Source organism: Falco punctatus (genome assembly GCF_963210335.1).
Source record: "Falco punctatus genome assembly, chromosome: 9".
NCBI classification, from domain to species: Eukaryota; Metazoa; Chordata; class Aves; order Falconiformes; family Falconidae; genus Falco; species Falco punctatus.
Window position 1 is genome coordinate 32,213,107 of NC_137589.1, and position 20,088 is coordinate 32,233,194.

Sequence of the window (20,088 nt, forward strand, 5' to 3'; positions counted from 1 at the left end):
TGGACATAATATTGCTGCAGTGATCGCAGCATTATCAAATGCTGAGGAAATCTAGCATCTTGATTTCTACTCAGAATTCTCTTGTTTATGCTGTAATGCATATTTGTCCCCCGCGTCTTTTGTTGGCAACAACATGTTCACTTGATTCAAGAAAACTTATCCTTGTTTCAAACTTACTACAGGGGAATTCTTCTCTTCCCCATTTATGTAGGCTGTAGCTATGTCTAGCACCCTTCACTCCCCTTCTATGTCTGCTGGGATACATTAGTTACAATCAGACTGATTTTCTTAGGAGGTTAAGGTGCAAGGACCTTTGCAGCAGGAGCTAGACTACCAAGTAGTGTGTATATCAGGTGACTCTGAAGCTTTGTGAATGCCAGATGGCCCAAGCAGTGACTCTAAATACATTTAAGTGAACAGAAAAGGGGTATACTCTTTGTGCTCTCTTCAGAAAGGTAGAGAAATGTACCACAGATGGCTGAATATTTATGTTGTTTCTTGTATTCTACCCTAAGAATCTGTGAATGGATAATGCCTAAGACAGACAGACTGAATCTGATCCACTGCAGCGATACCTGTCTTCTTCAGGGGGAAGCAAAGGAAAGAAGTTGAAAGCTAACAAGGAGAATATGGTAAATTAAAATTCTGTCCCCAAAGTAAGCAGAACAAAAAAAAACTACAAATGAGAAAGGTGTTGAGGGGTCACAGAAATGCAGAGATATCTTCAAGTGATACTGCTCAGTCCCCTGTGTTTTGCTCAAGACTGGGCTTTGATTGCAGCCCTGCCCTCTCCAGCTGGCAGAAACGTGCCAATGGATGCATATGTACCTGTGCGCAACACTTGCCACACTAGACATTGCACCAGGGCTTGAAACGAAGACTGGAAACTCAGGTCTGCCCTAAGACCAAATGTGGCAACTATTAGAAACAGACATTTCTGTGGCAGTGGCAGAGAGAAGACTGTGGCAACTCCTGCAGACCATGGACTTGCACAGCACAAGCTTATTTCATAGAATAACAGAATGGTGTGAGTTGGAAGGGACTTTAAAGACCATCTAGTTCCACCCTGCCCTGCCATGGGCAGGGACAGCTTCCACTAAACAAGGTTGCCCAAAGCCCCATCCAGCCTGGCCTTGAACATTTCCAGGGATGGGTCATCCACAGCTTCTCTGGGCAACCTATTCCAGTGCCTCACCACCCTCAAAGTAAAGGATTTCTTTGAAACATCTACTCTTCCTAATATCTAATCTAAATCTACCCTAGTCCCAGTAGGATATACAGTTTGGAAGACATAATTCTTCACTTTGTGAAGAAGAATGGTGGAGGGATCAGAAACAAGACAGAGCCAATAACTTAGCTGACACTGCAATCAGCTTACATTTATCTCTCTCTGTACCCTGCTCTAGCTTTTTTCTGAACTGGTTCAGGGCACTTGCAATCAGAATCTCAAAATACCTCTCTCTGCCCATGCCAAGGTGTATTTAGCAATTACATTGCACAGGGTTAGTGTATTTTTCTAATGAGAAGAGGTGCTATGAAAGCTTTTATGTTGTTTTCTTTTTTATTTGGTTAATATACCTAGTGTGTGTGAATGTGCATCTGTGTAATGTTTTGTTAATGTGACATTTATTCTCCTTTCCTTCCAGCCCCTCCTCAAGCATGTCTGCAAATCAATCTGGTTTTGTGTTTAATGCAAGTTATCAATCATCTTTTCATGAGCAAATGGTTTCATATTAAGGGGAAGGAAACATTCTAATGTATTCATTCTATTATTGTTCCTTGGAAAAGATCCAGATTTGCAATAAACCAGTGATTGGAAATGCACAAAGTATTTTAATATCCCAATTATTTTGATTTAACTTCCTCTAATAGTTTAAATTGATACTGAATTTATTTAGAAGCCATTACAAAGGAATTCCCCCCGCCCTCCCGCCAAGTAGTTCAGAAACACATACTGAACTTAAGCTGAAGACAAAATACATTGTTCATATTCTAAGCTGCCAACGGTATGAGAAGGGGAAGCTTTTGTATGAGAAAGACAGGTGGAGGGAAACGGAAAAAAAAAAAAAAAAAAAAAGGCAAAAAAACCCCCCAAAAAACCCAACAAAGCTGCTATATATAATTCAATTATTATTTAAAAATTCGTCTGATTAAAAAAAAATGTTACAGTGGCAATTTTTCTGTCTTCAGGAGATGATAATCAGACACCCACTGACTTCCTACATTACTGGAACTAACACAGATTTGACTACATGAAAAGACCTACTCAAAAATTTCATCTCTCCCTGCCTACGTTTCTTTTTTTCCATGTTATCTGCATTTTTACCCTACTGTTACAATCATGCTTTGCACTTTTCACATAAATTCATCTGAGGTCTTCACAGGAATGCTTTGCTCATGTCCAGGATTTCTCAGCATCCTTTCACTTCCTGGATGGACTGAGAAGATTTTAAGGTGATAATGCTCAGTCCTCCAACAGATAACCTCAGAAACCTGAGAAGCCATCCCTAGAAGGCTCATTGCTACAATAAAAGTCCATGGGACACTTCCTGCCTATCTGCCAAGAGCTTTGTAAGGACATGTACAGGCATGAAAATGTTATTGCCAGGATCTTCCCGAACTGAAGCTGGCAATATAAACAGAAAGTGTGTCAGTCCTGAGGTACTAAGTCTTTTCTGGATCTTTCTTGGTTCTAGAGATATCAGTAACATCTACAGATGGGATCGGCGTGGCCTGTCAAGCTCCTGGTGCTACTGACACAGTAAGAAGGCATGCTTGGCTTGACAAGCTGATGGCTCCAGGCCTGGATCCCCAGAGGGACTTTGGACTACAGCAGGAAAAGCTGCCATTTCTACATTTAGGAGTCTTATTCCTTAGTGGACTGACCTGTTCAATCAATTCCTTTGCAATCTCCCTCCAACAAGAAGCAAAGCTACTACAGTTTTATATCTTTTTGACCCTAGCAGAATCCATGGCATTACATTAGCATAAAGTCAAAGGAGAGGAAAACTGAAAAAAAGTGAGTAGGATCTTTATTGTAAGTTAAGAATTTATGCCCAATGATCATTTTGAAAATAACTGTAGCTTGACAATAGCTATTGCCTGCAAACAAGCATTCTGGATACCACACAAATACTTACGAAGCAAATTCATGATGACACAGAGGTTTCTCAAAAAAATTGGCAAAACATTGCTTATTAATTTTGAAGTGCTAAATAGGCAGCATTTTTTAATGCACATTAATTCATGACATAAATTTTGACGTATTCAGAATTTTTAAAAAAGTTTAAATAGCATTGGCATTTGTTTGAGAAATGTACTCTATATAAGAATGACCATGGTTTACTGCTTTCTTTAGTTGCAAGTTAAGAGATGGGTATTTCATGTCATGCTATGTCATTTTATGAAAGCATGTGGATGAAGTCCTTGAAATTATTTACCTGTATCATCTCACCACCTAGCTTTAGGGAAAAAAGTCATACTGTTTATATTAGCTTACCTTGACAGTGAATGGTGTGAGTGGAAGAAATAGCGATTTCTGAAAAACAGTCAAGAATGTTCTTTATGCTGAAAGAACAGCCACTTAAGAGTTAGCCAATAATAATCATGAGGCACTACTTAAGACTTCCAGAAAAAAATCTACTGTTGTTGTATCCTTTCTTTTGAATTACCTCTGATTTTAAAGTGATTATTGTGGAGACGGGAAATTATGGCTCTTGTCTAGGAAGATTCAAAATCTTGATTCTGAATTGTGACTGAGTACTCTGGAAATGGGGTAAGCACTACCATCTTCTTTTTGTAACAGTGCACGCTGCACCCTGAAACGCAAAACTTGTTGTGGGGGCCACTGAGAGGAAATGTGACTATTAAGGCCAGTACTTAACACAGACAGTTAGGACAGGGGGAAATCAGATATTTTCATCCCTATCTAACAAAATCAGAAAGGAGGGGAACTACAGGGCAGATCTTCCACATCTTTCATGCATGCACTAGTAGGCAAAGAGTAGACTGTACTCAGAAAACTTGGGTTTATGTTTCACAAGCACCTGCAAGACTTTCTCAGGCAGCTCTTCCTGGATGGGCACCTTTCTCAAGGATTTTGGTTGCATTTAGGCAGCACTAAGCCACTCGGCTTCGGTCCAGACCATGCTGGCAAGATCTATGGGCTAAATGAATGTGCTCCTGTACGTATGCAGTGCTCAAACATATGCCATACAAAGGATAAAGGACTTCTTTTTTCTTCCCCCCCCCCCCCCCCCCCCGCCCCATGTTGTCCAGGAGAGCAGCCTGTGATCTCTGATGTGCTTGGGCAATACTCAGCAATCACCTTCCTGGACTGCAGACTGGGGTTAAACAAGACCTAAAGCCATTTCAGATGGAATATCTGCATCCTGGATTTTGTCATGACTATTCCTTTGTCTCTGATGAAGTGAAGGAAGAAAAGCATAATTTGTTGATGCTGTGAAAGACAGTGATGGTTAGCTAGGCTAATCACAATGCAAAGGAATTTAGTCTGGTGGTGATAACTTGAGGTTTTTTGTATATTTATCTAGCTATCTACCTGTCAGCTAAGCAAGTCTATGATTATCTGTATTTGAACTACTGAGCAATGATCTAAGTTTTCTATAGATGCAATCATCTTTTCCCAAGTCATGGAACATTTATTGAATCCCTCAAGATGTTTTAACTCAGATTCTTAATGCAAATTTTTCCTTCTTGAAACAATCAGGGTGTTGGAGTGTGTCTTTGTCCCTCTGTTCAGTCCTTTATAAAATGTAACTAATAATTGCACTATTTTCCTTTGACTGTTGTAGCAATGCCTTATCTACTCGGCATTCTCTTTGAAGAGAATACCCTCAGAATAAGGTCATTTCAGCTTTTCTTTTTTAATTCTATTGCCTAGCCAAAACAGTTGCTCGTTTTTACAGGTGTCACATTTTCATTGATACAAAAGATGGAAGCCACTGGGCTTCCCTACTGTCTAGTCCCTAAGAGATGTGGTCCTGAAGAAAGAGATGCCTTTAAGTATGTCTGATTGAGTTAAAATCAGTGATTCGGTGTACAGGAGGATTTCTTTTTTGATGCACATGTGTAACTAAACATAAACCTTGTGATTCTCTCTTTAGCATGCTACTACTGTGCATCTGAAGCAGTTTCCTTCCTTGAAGAAGCAAGGTTTAAGCTACTCACTGGAGCATCATTTTGAGCATCCTGTCTTCAAAGCAAATGTAAGATTCTCCAGATGGTAGCAGTTACCCTTGCCTGTGAGAATGGGATGTATCCTAGAACCGTAGCAGATCACAGGAAATGTGTTTACCAGTTAGTAGTGTATCTGTACAGCATGTATGCCCATAAGACGTTTCTGACTGGAGGAGTTTCTAAGCTCTTTCATACAGCATGCAGTTAACATTTCTTTCCAAAAAGAGTCCTCAGATGCATGTGTAAAACAAATTTCCAGATCCCTTCCTCAGACTATTCCTCCCTGTCTCCTTTGTCTCTGCCACTCCTTTCCCTTTAATAATAATGGAAACAATTTACATCATAAGCTAAAAACAACTTAATTTTCTTGTACCTTATAGGAAGAAAATAATGTTGAAAGCAAAATAAATGAATAGTGCATGAACTGCTGCCACCTCTTGGTTATATTCATCACTCCAAGTATTCGGGGCGTATTCATCTAAATCAAGAATATTAGGGCATTTCAGTTATTTTTCCCTTTCACCTCACATCCAGCCTTGAAAACACAAAGCAAGACAGTATATATTTTTTTTTTCTCCAGATGCTATTGCTGAAATTGTCAGTTGCAACTATTAAGGTAATTTTTAAAGGTCTTCTACCAGTATTTTTTGTGTGCTTAAGCTAAGTCCTTTCTCTTTCTTTTCTGGGGTTTAGGTTTTATTTAATTTTAATCTCCACCTTTGTTAAGCTTCGAGGCATTCAGTTGGTTATTTTTGTACTACAACAAAGAGAGTTAACTTTATTTCATTGGCATTCAGATAGTGAAAGGCATGAGGACAAATGAAGGGAAGGGTTGTGGTAGTGGGGAATTACATATGCCTAAGTGAAACAAAATGAATTTCCAATATATTTTTTTCCATGTTTAAAGAATAACACACTAATTTTATTCCTTATCCAGATGTGTGTTCTGATTAGAAGCTCACTGAAGGTAATGGCATAACTCCAGTGCACTTCAAGAGCATTTGGACGATTTCTAGTGAAAAATATCAGATTTCTATTGAAGTTGTCAGTGGAATGACATTGGTTTCTCCCACCCAATACCGTTCACCACAATTGTTGCATGTTTAATCAGTTCCTGCTGATTGCAGTAGGACATCAATTGACCTTTTCTAGGTCAATTGCAATGTGTGGACAGCTAAAATATCCTGTCTGAGCAGTCATTAGATGCCCTCTAAATGATGAGATACATGATGAATGGGAACAAAATTCTGGCAACCTCCCAATGACAGCCACCGGGGTAGGACTTTCACCTGTTCCTCACTTTTTCCCAGCCTTTGGTCCCATTCCTGTTGATGTTGTACTTGCTTATTAACGTGCTGGCTTGTAGCTGTACCTTACCAGGCTCTATGGCTGCACCGCAGCCTATCACTTCAGACAGCAACAGAGAAGGATCAGCAATTTGTACTGAAAATACAAACGCAGAAGGTCTAAAAGCAACCTAATTGAAGCACTCCTGAGTTAAACCAAAGGCTACGTTAACACCCAGGCTATAATTAGCAGATCCTCTCACTTTGCTAAGTGAGAAGGCTTATCCATGTGTCTGTCAGCGTAGAAGCAATAGAAACCACCATCAATGTGACAAGCTGTTGTTTGTCATGTCCTACTGAAAAGCCCTTGCTGAACTGAGACTTTACAAAAAAAGTTTTTTTATTTGGAAGACCAGAAATTGCTTGGTCTTTACCCTGCTGGCATGATACATCCAGTCATGGCTGAAGATCTCTCTCTTATGGGATGTTCATGATTCTGCAGTTCAGGGCCCAATGACTCTTTTATCTTTGTTGTCATAACTAAATAGTATAATTACACACAAACACAGCTAAAACCCGCAGCATTAAGTTTGAAAGGACTACAAAGGAACAGTGTCTTCCTGTGTAGCAGCTCTTGCTTCACTGGCTTTTATGCATGAGCTCGTTACATGACAACTTGCCGCAGCCTGATTTCCTTACTCACTGAAGTGATTAAAGCAATACCACCCCAGAGACCTCTTGTTTGCCTGCACATATCACTGCAACCCACTCAGCTTCCTCCAAAGCAAGGGCAGAGGCCCGGTGTGCTGGAAAATTGGCAGGGTGAGGTCTGTTCTCATTTCATAATGGAGCCATTCTGTTTCCTCTCTCTCCAGCGTTCTGAAATTTCTTCCTGATGACTTGATTAAAGGATATTTTTTTTTTAAAAAGAAAGCAGCTTATCTAGAAGAGCGTGATATATACCATGAAAAGTGCTATAAAGCAGTGCTTCACCTTCAGAGCAGTTCAGAGACAGGTAAATAAAGTGCTTTGGGCTGGGAGCTGAACCATGCTGGTTCGATGAGTGGATACCCGCCTAAGTGTGATGGATAGGCATGAAAATGGCTGCAAATGCCACTGTAGAAGCATAAGCAGGACCATCAGTGCTCAGATCCTATTACTTAAGCAGTGCTTTTCTCAGACTGCTTAGTGCACCATCACCTCCCAGAAGGAAGGTTAATGTATGGCTGATCTGTGGAACAACTTATCAGCAGGCATTCTACCTGAGGAAGCAGAATTCATAGTGATTATTGTAGACTTTTCCTTACCAATGCCCTGCCTACAAGAGATTACATGACATTGCTCAAAAAGCAGGCAAATGACATAAGCAAAACAATTTTTTTTCCAGCCTATATCTTTTTTTTTTTTTTTTACAAATCCAGCACATCTAAAAATAGCTCAGCCCTAGAACCAGGTGAGTTCACACTGACAGATTCCTTCTGGATATGAATATCTAAAGTTAAGTTTCCAAATTGCTCTTTCACTGTGGTGGGTTTTTTTGGGTTTTGGTTGTTTTTTCCCTATCCTGTCATTAGACTAAATGGAAAAAAGTATTATACCGTTACCGTTTGTGTTCAACCTCAGACAAATCCTGGTGGCTTCCAGACCTTCTCCAGGGATTCATCTTTCCTGTATATTCGCAGTGGTAGAGAAAAGGTGAGTGCTGTGGTCTTGTTCATTATCTAGTTACTGAATGGGGTTTCTGTCTTGAGGAAGCTCTGCAGAACCCTCTAGAATACCTTTTATTTTCTCACATAATTCACTTTCTTCTGAAAGTGAATATATATATATTATTATATATAAATATATGTATATTATACCAAAAAGACACAAGTGCTGTAATTAAGAATAAATGTCTTTCTAAAGGAAATGTCTCAGCTCAGCTAGACATCACTAAGCTCAAAGCAGGAATTGGAGTGAATTTTTCTAGTTTGTGATGTTTTCAGTGCTCAAGACACCCACCCCATCTTCACTCTTTCTTTGCTGGCTGGATGCAGGAACAGGCTGTGAAAGGGGATACCTTCAAGAGCTCCTGCCTCATGCCCTGATTGCCCTGGTGAGTAAGTCTGAATCAGGATGTGCCTGGATTGCCTATGAAGTCCACTTGCCATAGGAATATCTCTACAGAAAAAAAGAGCATCTTCCTCAAAATATCCCTGGACCATCCTTTCTGGATCATGTCTTGTGGTATAACCACAACAGGAGAGGCAAGAGTTGGGGAAAACAGAGCATCCCCACAAGAGAAAAACACCACTGTGGGAACCTATTCACCTTTCCTCACCTGCCCGTGCCAGCACATTGGAGCAGACCCAACGCCAACGTCCCACAGCAGAGTGCTGCATCTGCAGGGCTGCGTGGGCTTGTCCACACAGGCTTCCCAACCCTGGGGCCTGCAGCGCTGAGTTCCAGAAGGTTCCTCCTCTGTTTGTTATTCTGGAAAAGATCTCAGGCTGAACTAAACTGCTTTTGCTGCATTTCAATATAGCAGGGAAGGGTCCAGCCAGACTGACGTGAGCTCTGCGGGGCCCTCTGCAGCAAACACTGCTGGCTGCTATGGACACAGCAACAGAGATACAGACGTTACACTGTTGTTCTGCGCTGGTGAGTAAAAACGCTCTGTGAGGAGAAATAGTGATGTTCTATTCCGGTGAAACCAGCATATTCAAAACTGAACTAAGAACTGGAAAAAAATATTTTTTGAGAAAATGCCTGTCAGAATTTCCCTCAAATGAGTGTACAGTGTGGTTTCTCCTCTCCCAAAAATCTAATTCTTGGGAAAATGTACAATTTATTTAAAGCAGTAACACCAGTTTTGTGTCCCAGCAGTGAAAAGCAAAGATACAGATGTTGCTAACTATGACCTAGGTAGATTGACATAATGATGTGAGCAGAATTTAGCACTTACAGTCTGTGGGTAAATGAGGGATGCTGGTTTCCAAGGTGGCCAAGTGCTGAATTCACTTTTAGAAAAATAAATGAAAATCCCATTGAAAAGCATTTTTGTTTACTTTTTTTTTTTTTCTTTTCATAGCTGGGAAGAAAACATTTCCCTAGTTGATATAATAATATTCAAATGCAATTCCCTGAGAAATATCCTAAGATATTGAATTTGAAATTAGTTAAATGATTATTGGCTGAAACAGATTTTAAAACTAAGATCTACTTATGAGTCTTCAGGCTAAGGAGTTATTAGTGAATTTAATTAACAATGGGATTCTTTAGTAACTTCAATCTAGTAGTAACCCACAGGTTTGTCTTTTGGTAATTGTTATGTCTGCTGGTTAATAGGATAATCATGACCATGTTTGCAACAACTGAGAACTCCAATCAAACAAACAAAAAAATCGCTAATAATCATCCTTGGTGTTCACACAGGGTTTTTCTGGAGGAAGTTTCTGCCTGATTGAAACATATTATTTATAGTGATGGTATACGTATCTCAAAATCTACAAACTGTTGAACAAGATTCAGCAGAGGAGGAAGTCTGGCAGTCTTTATCAGTAAAATCTTCTGATAAAGGGAACTAGGCTTTTATTTTTCTTCTTTCCTGTAAGTGTCTTCTAAAAGGCTTTAAGATGCCATCTTAGGGGGAAAAAAACCCAAAAACAAAAAATAAAAACCAAACCCAACTGTTCTAGTAAAAAAGATATACTTTCTGATTTCTTAATAAAATAGTAATATTTTCCAGAAAAGAATGTGACAAATTGGGGTTTTGTTTAGTTTTCTCTAGTGTCAGCTCATTTTTGAAAAACTAGGACACCTTGTGTTAAAAACACAGCAATGAGGTATTTCTAATGCATGTGGATAGGGTTTTGCATGACACCTCCCAGTATTTTGCTATTTTAGCAATTAATCAGCAAAGGCCAGTGTTAAATGAAGGTCAACTGGAAAGACCAGGGAGGCATATTCTTGGCAGGAGGCCTTGAGAACAGCTTTCTGGAGGAAACTTCGTAGCAGTGCTAGAAATCAGTGACATGCTAGTTGATAGTGTTTCTGGTAGGTGAACGTGGGGTGTTCCAGGCAGCACTTCTAACAGGGAGTGCACCTCTGAGACTTCTCACCGAAAGGAGCTTTCCTGAGAACCATTTCAGCTGGACTCCCTCAGCTGGACCTGGTGCTTGCTGTTCTCTATATGATTCACCAATTTCACCACTGACCCTAGCTGGGGGTTTGCTTCGCTGCCATGGTTATCTAAAATGGTGTCAGTTCTTCCCAATGCTACCTATTGAGAACGACTTACGCTGAGGCTGGAGGAATGCCGAAAAGCTTCACACAGAAATACAATTCTGCTACAAAACTCTCGACCCTAACCACATCTCTCCATTCCCTCCGTTTTGCCCCTCATTCAGCTGATAACTGTCTAGCTACGATGCCCGTGACAAAGGAGGCTGGAGAAGATAGCACAGGGGTATAGGATGGGAAGGGACCACATGAACCGCCACATCAGGTTCCCTGACATCTCAGGCCATCGTATCAGAGCAAGACCTGGCAAGTCAATGTAGAAAGGGATTCCTGTGCATTGGGTAGCCCCCAGGACAGTCTCTGTCCCTGGAGGCCCCTTCCTTCCTTTCTTTCTGCAGATGCCTGTATGCCAACATCATGCAGCACTTGGGTAATGGAATTTATTTTTTTGCTACAGTTTTTCCATCCTGGGTTCAAGCACTTAGTATCAGTTGTAAAGAAGGTAATAAGTCCGTGTGAGTGGAAATGCTTACAAGGTAAATACTTTCATCTTTCAGATTTGCTGCCAAATTCTGCATGACAATGGGCCTTGATAACTCTGATGGTCTCTCAAAGCTGGGCTTATAACAAATCTTTTAAATTCATCTGTTCTTCAATAATAGAAAGAAAGTCTTTTTAGTTCTTTGAAAAATATGACTAGAATTCACACAAAGGGTCCTCTGTATACTTCTAAAGGTCTCCTTTTACCTATACACTTTACAGTCAATTGCAAAAGCACTGAAATATTCAAAGATGACAAAATCAAAGGCTAGCTAGTGTCCAGTTAATCTAGCCAGCAGGTGTCTGTAGATAGCTGGTGGAGATTCTCTGTACTCATGATAATGCTCTTCCAGACATCATCTAGTAAGAAAGGAAAAAGAGGCAACAAATTATTATTATTATTACTACTACTACTATTATTACTGTTATTATCATCATTATTACTGTTATTGTTATTATTGTTGTTATTTCCTCAGGTACTCAAGTCCTAGCTTCTCTATAATTTAATTTATGCATGACTTTTCATGAATACTAGGGAAAAGACAGTAAGATCTGAAAATGGGGTCCAACTGCAGAACTGGAAATTCTCATCATTTCTCAATGTTATCTATTAGTTTCTCAAGAGCTGAGGCTTTCTGCAGGTTTTGGAAAAAATGCATGTTAGTATCTTGCTATGCACAATGTGTAATTCAGAATTTTGAAAGGGAGACAATACCATAATCTAGGTTTAGAAGCTACTTCAAACAAATCAACAAAAAAATGTTGGCTGCCTGCTGCATTATCATCTCAATTAAAAAGGATAATTAAGAGAAGTATTACATAGATGAAGGAAAAGTTCAAGTAAAACTAAGGACTGAAGGTAAATAAATCTCCTCTCCCTGAAACCAGAACATTCTTTGAAATTAGGAAAAAAAAAAAAAAAAAAGGGTGCAATAATTACAGCTAAAAGAATAATTGGTTTTAATTAATAAAAATATTTAGATTAACAGGAAAGCAAAATAGATTGCTAGGGCTGGATCATAATTTCATTTTTATTAAGAGCTGCTAAATGTAATCCTCCTATATCATAACATACACTGAGCCCTTAAGGAATATCAGCAACAAAGTGTTGCTGAAAATAAACTAGTGTTTATTTCCCCCTGAAGTTAACTCCAATAATCCTGATTGTGCTTTAGAAGAAATGAGCTCTTGTTGTAACTGTATCAAAGGGCTGACAAACTTTAAGAACCATTGTAAAAGAAACAGGCACTTCTGTTTTACAGATAAACGCCAAGCCCAACTGAAGGCTGCGGGCTGTCTTTGGGTATTCCCATGCAAGGAGAGGAAGGCCCACAGCAGCAGGCAACGCAGTAAGTTTTCAGGTCAACATGGCATGAAGACGTAGGGGGAAAAATAATCCGGTAATGAAAAATGAGTCGATGTGGCTGGGCAGGTCAGCCTGTCCCATGGGGACCAGCAGCCTAACTGCAGTGCTTTGCTCTGCAGCCACATCCGAGCCCAGATGGGCATGCTGGTGCTGACCCTGCTCGGGTTTAGCTAAATGTGATGGCAACTGAGATCAATAACCAGACTGGTGTATTTTGGGACTTCAGGTGAGGAAGAAAAGCCTCTGGACTCAGGAAGGGCCTCTTTCTTGTCCATTAGGGAAATGTTTTTCAAAGCGTGAATGTCAGCTGGGAAACGAACTGCTTTCTGTGGCTTTGAAAATTTCCTCCCTGAGCTGCAGATTATTTTGGGTACAAGCTGTCTTTCATCCTGTGACAGTTAGTAATGCCAGGGCTTCTACTCACTAATAGAACATAATTAACCAAACGTACTCCTTTAAGTTCATTTGTAGTGGAAAACACTTCCATCTATACGAGCCAACACAGAAGTAGGGAAAAACTTAGCCCATGAACATCCCACTCCAAGATTTTGTTCAAGAAATCGGTGTCTCAGAGGTCAGTCTCTCCAGTCCTGTGGCTCTGTAGCAAGGTCTGAAGAAGGATTTTGCTTGTACATTTATTACTGTTTCTTCTGGATCTCTTGAGCAAGCACTTTTCGGAGACACACGTAGGTGCAGCTGTTTCAGGGCTTGCAGCTCAGACCAAACAGCTTCACCTTGCACATCAGGCCACAGAAGGAAGGGCAGAAACCTCAGAGCTCTGCTATTAACAAATCATAGCTTCAGGGGAGCATAAAGGAGGATTATGGTGGTTTGAATCTCACACTCCCTAGGTGGGACTAGGCAGGTGTGGAAAGTGGGAGAAAGAGTTACCTGTTGTGAAACAGCTGGTGCAAATATTCCACGCCATGTACAGCACCCACTTCTGTATAGCGCTGAGCCTTATCCACTCACCTGATGTGACATGAGGCAGGAATCACAATGGGCAGTCCGCCCGTGTATCTGCACATACTGGAGAGGTTAAGGAAGGTTTCCAGCTTCAGCCAAAATGTCAAGAGAAGGACTCTGCATTGACACGGCCTTAGCCCCAGGAGAGATCCTCAGTCTGGAGTACACCACAAATGCAGAAAAAGTGGAGATATGCTACATCCCAGACCCTCCTGGTGTGGAGATAAGGGTTCAGCCCACCAGTTCAGGCTTTCTCTGTGGTGACAGAATAAGGATTTTCTCCCCATGCAGGCAGAGTTAATAATCAAAGACTTTCTCCCTTAAAGCACTTTATAACACTACATTTAAATGTGCTGCATGCATTATTCATCTTTTTGCAGCAAGCAGCAAGAGCAGAGGCAGCTGCCAGTCCAATTAGTGTTTCAGAGCTCTACCCTCCAGCTGCCTCTGAGGGGCACAGCAAGGACTGAAGCGGTCCATGGGACGAGTGGCCCACGCCTTGGGGCTGGGGAGCAACTATTTGCCAGTGTAGCTGCAGTCCCAGAAACACCACCATAGCCGACTTTGTCTGGGGAAGGCTGGAGGAGGAATTTGTTATAAAAAGGGAGGGGGCTTGCTTGCATCTATCTTGTGCTGAAGGCAGGCAATCATGACACCCCTCCCAACAGCTTTCCTACATTCCTTCTTTTGGACCTTTGTCTCTCAGGGCTTCTCAATAAAAGATTACAAAAACTAGAAAACTTTGTGATTGTAGCTTATTTTCTCCGCAGTTTGGTGGATACAGCACTCTGCACGTCAGACTAATGATTCGGGTTGGGATCCTTCTATACAATTAATTTCAATATGAAGCACATCAGCAATATCCGGGCTACTATTAGTGATACTTGTGTCCACAATGTCTGGATGTGCTACAGCCTCAGAGAAGCTGAGGAAATCCAACAGATATCTGGTTCCTATTCTCTTTACGCATGGCTGAGCTTAGTGGGAGGTCATTATACAAACCTAGGCATGGCCCTACTCTAAGTGCTTAAGAGTCAAGGTTACACATTTGACTGGATCTATTTTAGTTGCACCTCTCTCCCTGCTAACAAAAGCTCATAAAATTCCTAGAGAAAACGTCATAAATTATCACAAACTTCGTAGCTCTAAGTTATCCCAGCAGAAAGTAAGCCTTTGCACAGACAGGACACCATGGAGCTACTGTCCTGGAAGGCTGGGTGGTCTCACATATGTTACTGTACCTCCTAGGACACAAACCAGTAACCCTATACTGAGTTGGGCTGTTTAGGTGCTGGGCTGGCCATATCATTGGAGCTCACATACACAGTGCTGAGTTCTCATGTAGAGAAGGTTCAGTTATGGTCCACTTGTCAAAATGACAGAAGATTACAACGTGAGGCTCAATCTGCAATACAGAGGTGGTGAGAAAACTTGTTCTTTTATTTTGTTCATTTTATCCAGTTACAATATTACCTGTATTGCTGATGTGCATACAGCACCTAGCACTGGGGTGGCTGTACCACAATGCAAACAACAAGGAAGACATCCTGAAATTCTCACATTGAGAAATACGTAACACACATTTCCTCTATGACCTGCTTTCAGCACGGTGAGCAGTACCAGATAGCCATATACCCCAGCAGGAAATTAGGGACAAGAAAAAGCTAAACTTAAAACTGCAGATGAAACATACCTTTTAGGCTGATGACCTGGTACATGATAGCACGATGGTCTTGTTATTCAGAAAACAATTTGACTTTAGTATTTTCTTCTAGGTATTATGGCCAGGACCATATCAACACTCTAAACTAAAAGGATCTGTTCTAGTTCAGTTCAAGTATTACTTATTCACATGCTTTATTATTCTGTTTCATAGAGAAATGCAAGGACAGCATCTCATTAACTGAAGGAAAATAAAGTTTTCTTTTTTATTGTAGTGAACATGGTAGCTCTGCAATCAGAGGTAATGTTTAAAACACTGAATGTACCTAGAGATATAATATGGCAAAGAAACTTTCCATGCATTCAATGAGAGATGACAGCACACAGATAAAATACTAATTCCTTGTTATCAGTTCTATGTACCACACTAAATGCAATTGTCAGAAGTTTGCAGCAGAAGTTGACAAGACCAAGACAAGGTTCATTTAGGGTCACCGGAAATTCCTGCTTAATTTGCATAACCATTTCAGCAAGTGCTGTAAGGATCTTGCTTTCCATCAAAAGTTCAAGCAATTAAACGCAGCAAACAACCGAGGCTCAGATCCTCAGAAGTATTTAAACACTAACACCTACTGATTTCCAGGAAAGGTGATCCAGCAACTTACCCCAAATTTCCTGCTAGTGAAGTATAAATCTCTCCTAGGAGCCAATATGCCAGTCTCATCCGTATGTCTGTGTTACGGCAGTTAAGATGACAGTAGAGAATCAACATCAAATTAGGAAAAAACTTGGAGGTTTTAACAATATTTTAAATCCCCACTCTTTCTGACAAACAATAATGAACTTTTTTTATTGTCTCAAGGTATGATAATATCCTCAGAGAAAATTCATATTGGATTTTTTAAGTATTTGGTATATTCTTTGTTTATTGTCTCAGTGTTCAGCCATTAGCAGTGAATCGCTGTGTTGTTATACAAACCAGAAAACAACTACAAATAACAATCAGTCTCTGCCTCGGGACACACAACAAGCTGAAGAGAATGATCTCAAAATGCTTTAGAGGTGCTTGCCAAAACCAGACTTACCGTTTATGGCCAGGACAGACGCCTGATAATTCAGGTGGGCACTTAAAAGATAAAAGCAGATTACATCTACACACACATCTCTGAGGCACCTGCACCACGACCATGGCTGTGACAGCCGTTCATCCAGGCTGAATGAAATGTGAAGAAAGGCTGCAGTGTTCACTGTAACATTTTAAGCTAGTAATTGTAATTATAGCGGGATTTTTGCAGGGTGTGAAAACAACACACTCCTCAATAAGCAAATTCATCGTTCCTGGACTTAACATGCAATACCATGTCCTGGGTTGTTTACAATACACAAACACCAGATCTTTGACTCTTCGTGTGTGTATGTAAATTCTTATATCAGGGGTATAAAAAAGGCTACAGAACCGAACTAGTAACCCATTGTAAGAAGTAGAACAAGCTGGTGGTTGCATCCTGACTTAAAAAGCAGAGAAGCTATGTTTTCTTTCCTTTTCTTAGCAACATGTCACTGTCAAGCTGACAGAAACTTCCTATGCTTCATTTTCTTCACATGTAAAACCTGATTAATCAGTAATGCAAATAATTTAAATGTTCCCTTATCAGTGTTGGCAATAGTATAGTCAAAAAAGGTATTCTTAAGGAACCTTTAACAGAAAGTGTGTATGGGGAAGGGTAACCATGGGCAGGGATTGGAGCTGGAGTTCCAGGGAACTGCTCAGAGCTCTACCATTGCTTGTTTGGAAACCTTCTGGTTTTGCAAACAGCATTGCACCTCTGCATCCCTCAGCTTTATAAAGCACTTTGACTGAGGATGCAACCTTCACATTGGCGTCTTGTTACTAGGAACTATATTTTCAGAAGCACGCGAACACCACTCTCTCCCACTTCTACTGAACATGCCTTTCTTTTTGAAGGAATCAACTTCCTACCTTTTTAATGTAGTTGGAGATCCCAGTCAGGGACAGGGAGCTAAAAAGAGTAACTTAAACACAGGCTTTCATTTAGAGACATAATCTGTTTAATAAATATGACTGTAAAAGCAATAAACAATAGCAATTATACATTACGCTACATCGTATTTAACGAAAGGGAAAAAGAAGATGAAAAAGTACATCAAAAAAAGTAATTTTAAAATTAGAAATAGTTCCAACACTATAAGAAAACTTTTTGATTGGCTTACTATAAAAATAAGTTGGCTAATGTTGGACTTCAGTGGGGAGTATTATACAGTTGTTGCCAAAACTTTCCCATCTTCCCTAAAGCTGTAGTTGCAAAGAAAACAGCAAAGCCATACAAACTGCTATGTTTCTATCTTTTAATCTTCAGAGAAACTACAGAAAGAGGCAGAGGACTCTGTACTGTGATGATCCTTTAACTGCTAGGGGTCTAATGTTCTCACACTTGGTATCGCTTTTTTTCTTTGCCAGCAAGTAGGTTGATTTGGGCTCTGCCCAATTTGTGGCAGAGAAATTCAAACCTACCACCACCACCACCACCACAGCCCTGTCCGGAGACTCTGGGAAATGCCAAGAATGCTGCTTTCTCCTGTTTTAACTCAGGTAGCCATGTACAATGTCTTTTGAACAAAACCCACTCATATTGGGAATCAGGATGCCTCCTAGGTGTGCTGCACTGATTATGAACTGGCGTCTATTTGCCTCCACCTAGCACAGTTAAGTAAGTCTGCATTGGTTACTGTCTTTCTATCTTTGCGCTTCAAACCAAAGTCCTAGTGCTGAGTTTACCTGAGTTGGGTTGGAAATCAACAGCTGTAATGACCACAGGTTAGCCAGATACCCTCTTGGGAGGACTTACTTGAGGATACTAAGCCTGCTTTTCTGCTGACGCCTTACATAGTCTACCTGAGTATGTCCTGCAGCCCCATTTCTAGTTGCAGTGTAAGATACAAGGTCATGTTATTGTGTACAAGTAATCAAATTATTATTCTGTACAAGAAATCAAATCTTGTACTAGTGTGGTTCTGTGGTGCTGGGGCTCATAATGCGTGGCAACAATCTCACACCAAATCCTCTTTTATTCTCCTTCCTCTGCCTGGAGTGGCAGGAATTTGCAAATCTGCAAACAAGGGCTGTTGCCAAGAAGGCCATAGGAAACCACATAGACCTTTCCCTGCTCCCTATTCTTTGGGCAAGGTGTCTTTCAAAAAATTGACAGGCCTCGGGGTGACCCCCAAAAGGCAGAGATCTCCTGGGACTTCCCCAGACAAATCCAAACATCAGCACTAAATGCGGCTGAGGGTGTTACTGAGGCTTTCTCTCAGCCAAAACTGCAGGTGTAAGGCTGGTACGAAGTACAGTGTACGTTCATGCTGGCAATAACCTCCTGCACCTGCAGTATGGACAGACCTCCCTGCCTGTAATGCAGCTCGTTCTGTTCCATTCAAGGTTAGGAGGCAAAAAGTTATCTTTCAATGGCGTTATCGGTGGGATGTCTTGGTGTGAGCAGGCTAAAAAAGCTGTTAAAGAGTGAGCCTGGACTTGGGGTTGGGATCATCCCCACTTGCACACAGCCTCCTCGCAGCCATGGGGCACAGGCAGCAGCTGCAGCTAGAGGAACGAAGGGGAGTGTCCAAAGAAAGACACAAACCAGACAGACCAAGAATATTTTCAGTGCCTTTAAACTCCAGTGTGATTTTTTTGTGTCCTATGAAAGTCTGCTGGGGCAGCTAGCGCTCCCGCAGCCCAAAGTGCTAAAAGAGCAGTTAAATCTAAAGCCAAGAACCCTAAATGCCCCTCCCACCTCCCCCAGCCCTTCTCCCCTGACATCCCAGCCCAACCCTCTCCCTAGAGACCCCCATGCACATTCTTGGCCTACATCATTATGAATGTTCTACAAATTAGAGACAGATCAGAAAAAAGTGGAGGGGTGAAGGGAAGGGCCACAGGAGTGAATAGTGGTACTAGTTCCTCTCCCCCCACCCCCCACTAAAATTGAACACCTGTACAATGCAGTTCCACTATGGTCTCAGTATAATGTCCACATGCACAGGCTTAAAGCTAAAAACCCTTTGTCATCTGAAGAATTAAAAAGTCCAAATGCAGTGAGTTTTCCTCCTTTTTTTTAAGATGTATATCGGTGTCCTCAGTTCAACCATTTACATAGGTAGGGATTTCTTTTGTGCTCTGGGGCTCAGCAGCTGTGGAAATACTTCCTGCGGCAAAGAAAGAACAAAATAAAAGTCAGTACATAACAAGTGTGTTTAGCCAATGAAAATGTTTGAAGGTATCACCTTGCTGGCCTTTGGGTTCAACTGTTCCAGACTGACATGTTCTTCCCAGAAATGCTTTCTCGTCATTCAAAACACTGAAGGTGATGTCCTGTTCTTTTGCTAATGAAGATGATTCACTCATGTTGAACAGAAGAAGGAGAGGCCAGAGCAGAGGGTGGAGGGAAGGAGGGGCTGAGGTCCTCAGAGGAAATGTGTAACTCATTTGCAATGATAAGGTGCTGGAAATTTCATAAATAACCTTAAGCTTTGCATTTGCAAAAGAAGAGTCTAAACCATTCACATCCAGAAAATAGGGACTGCGGGTTTTTTGCTGCCAGAGTTTGGAGAGAAAATTAAATGATCCAGGGACATTCATTCAGATTCCTCCAAGGAAGGATCCCTGAATGTTAGTCAAAGGGGTTGAAAAAACCTGGCTTCTGAACAAGCATACAGAAGAGAAACACCCAATTACAGTCTTGTTTTGTTTTCCCAAAAGAAAGAAAACTCATTAAAAAAGAAATTGCTGATTTCCAGAAACAGATGAGGTGGTTGTATAGGAAAGTGAAG

The 20,088-nt window shown here is 40.9% G+C and overlaps 1 protein-coding gene across 4 annotated transcripts in view; it reads right to left on the reverse strand.

The window, feature by feature from the left end:
- Positions 1-4,263: 4,263 nt before the first annotated feature.
- The window catches only part of SORCS1 (sortilin related VPS10 domain containing receptor 1), a 317,456-nt gene continuing 301,631 nt past the window's right edge, over positions 4,264-20,088 (reverse strand). For all 4 annotated transcript variants that reach the window (XM_080403463.1, XM_080403462.1, XM_080403461.1 and 1 more), the window contains one exon: positions 4,264-19,464. In XM_080403463.1, the coding sequence (XP_080259589.1) occupies positions 19,408-19,464 (57 nt within the window). In that variant the 3' untranslated portion in view covers positions 4,264-19,407. The remainder of the gene's footprint in view (positions 19,465-20,088) is intronic.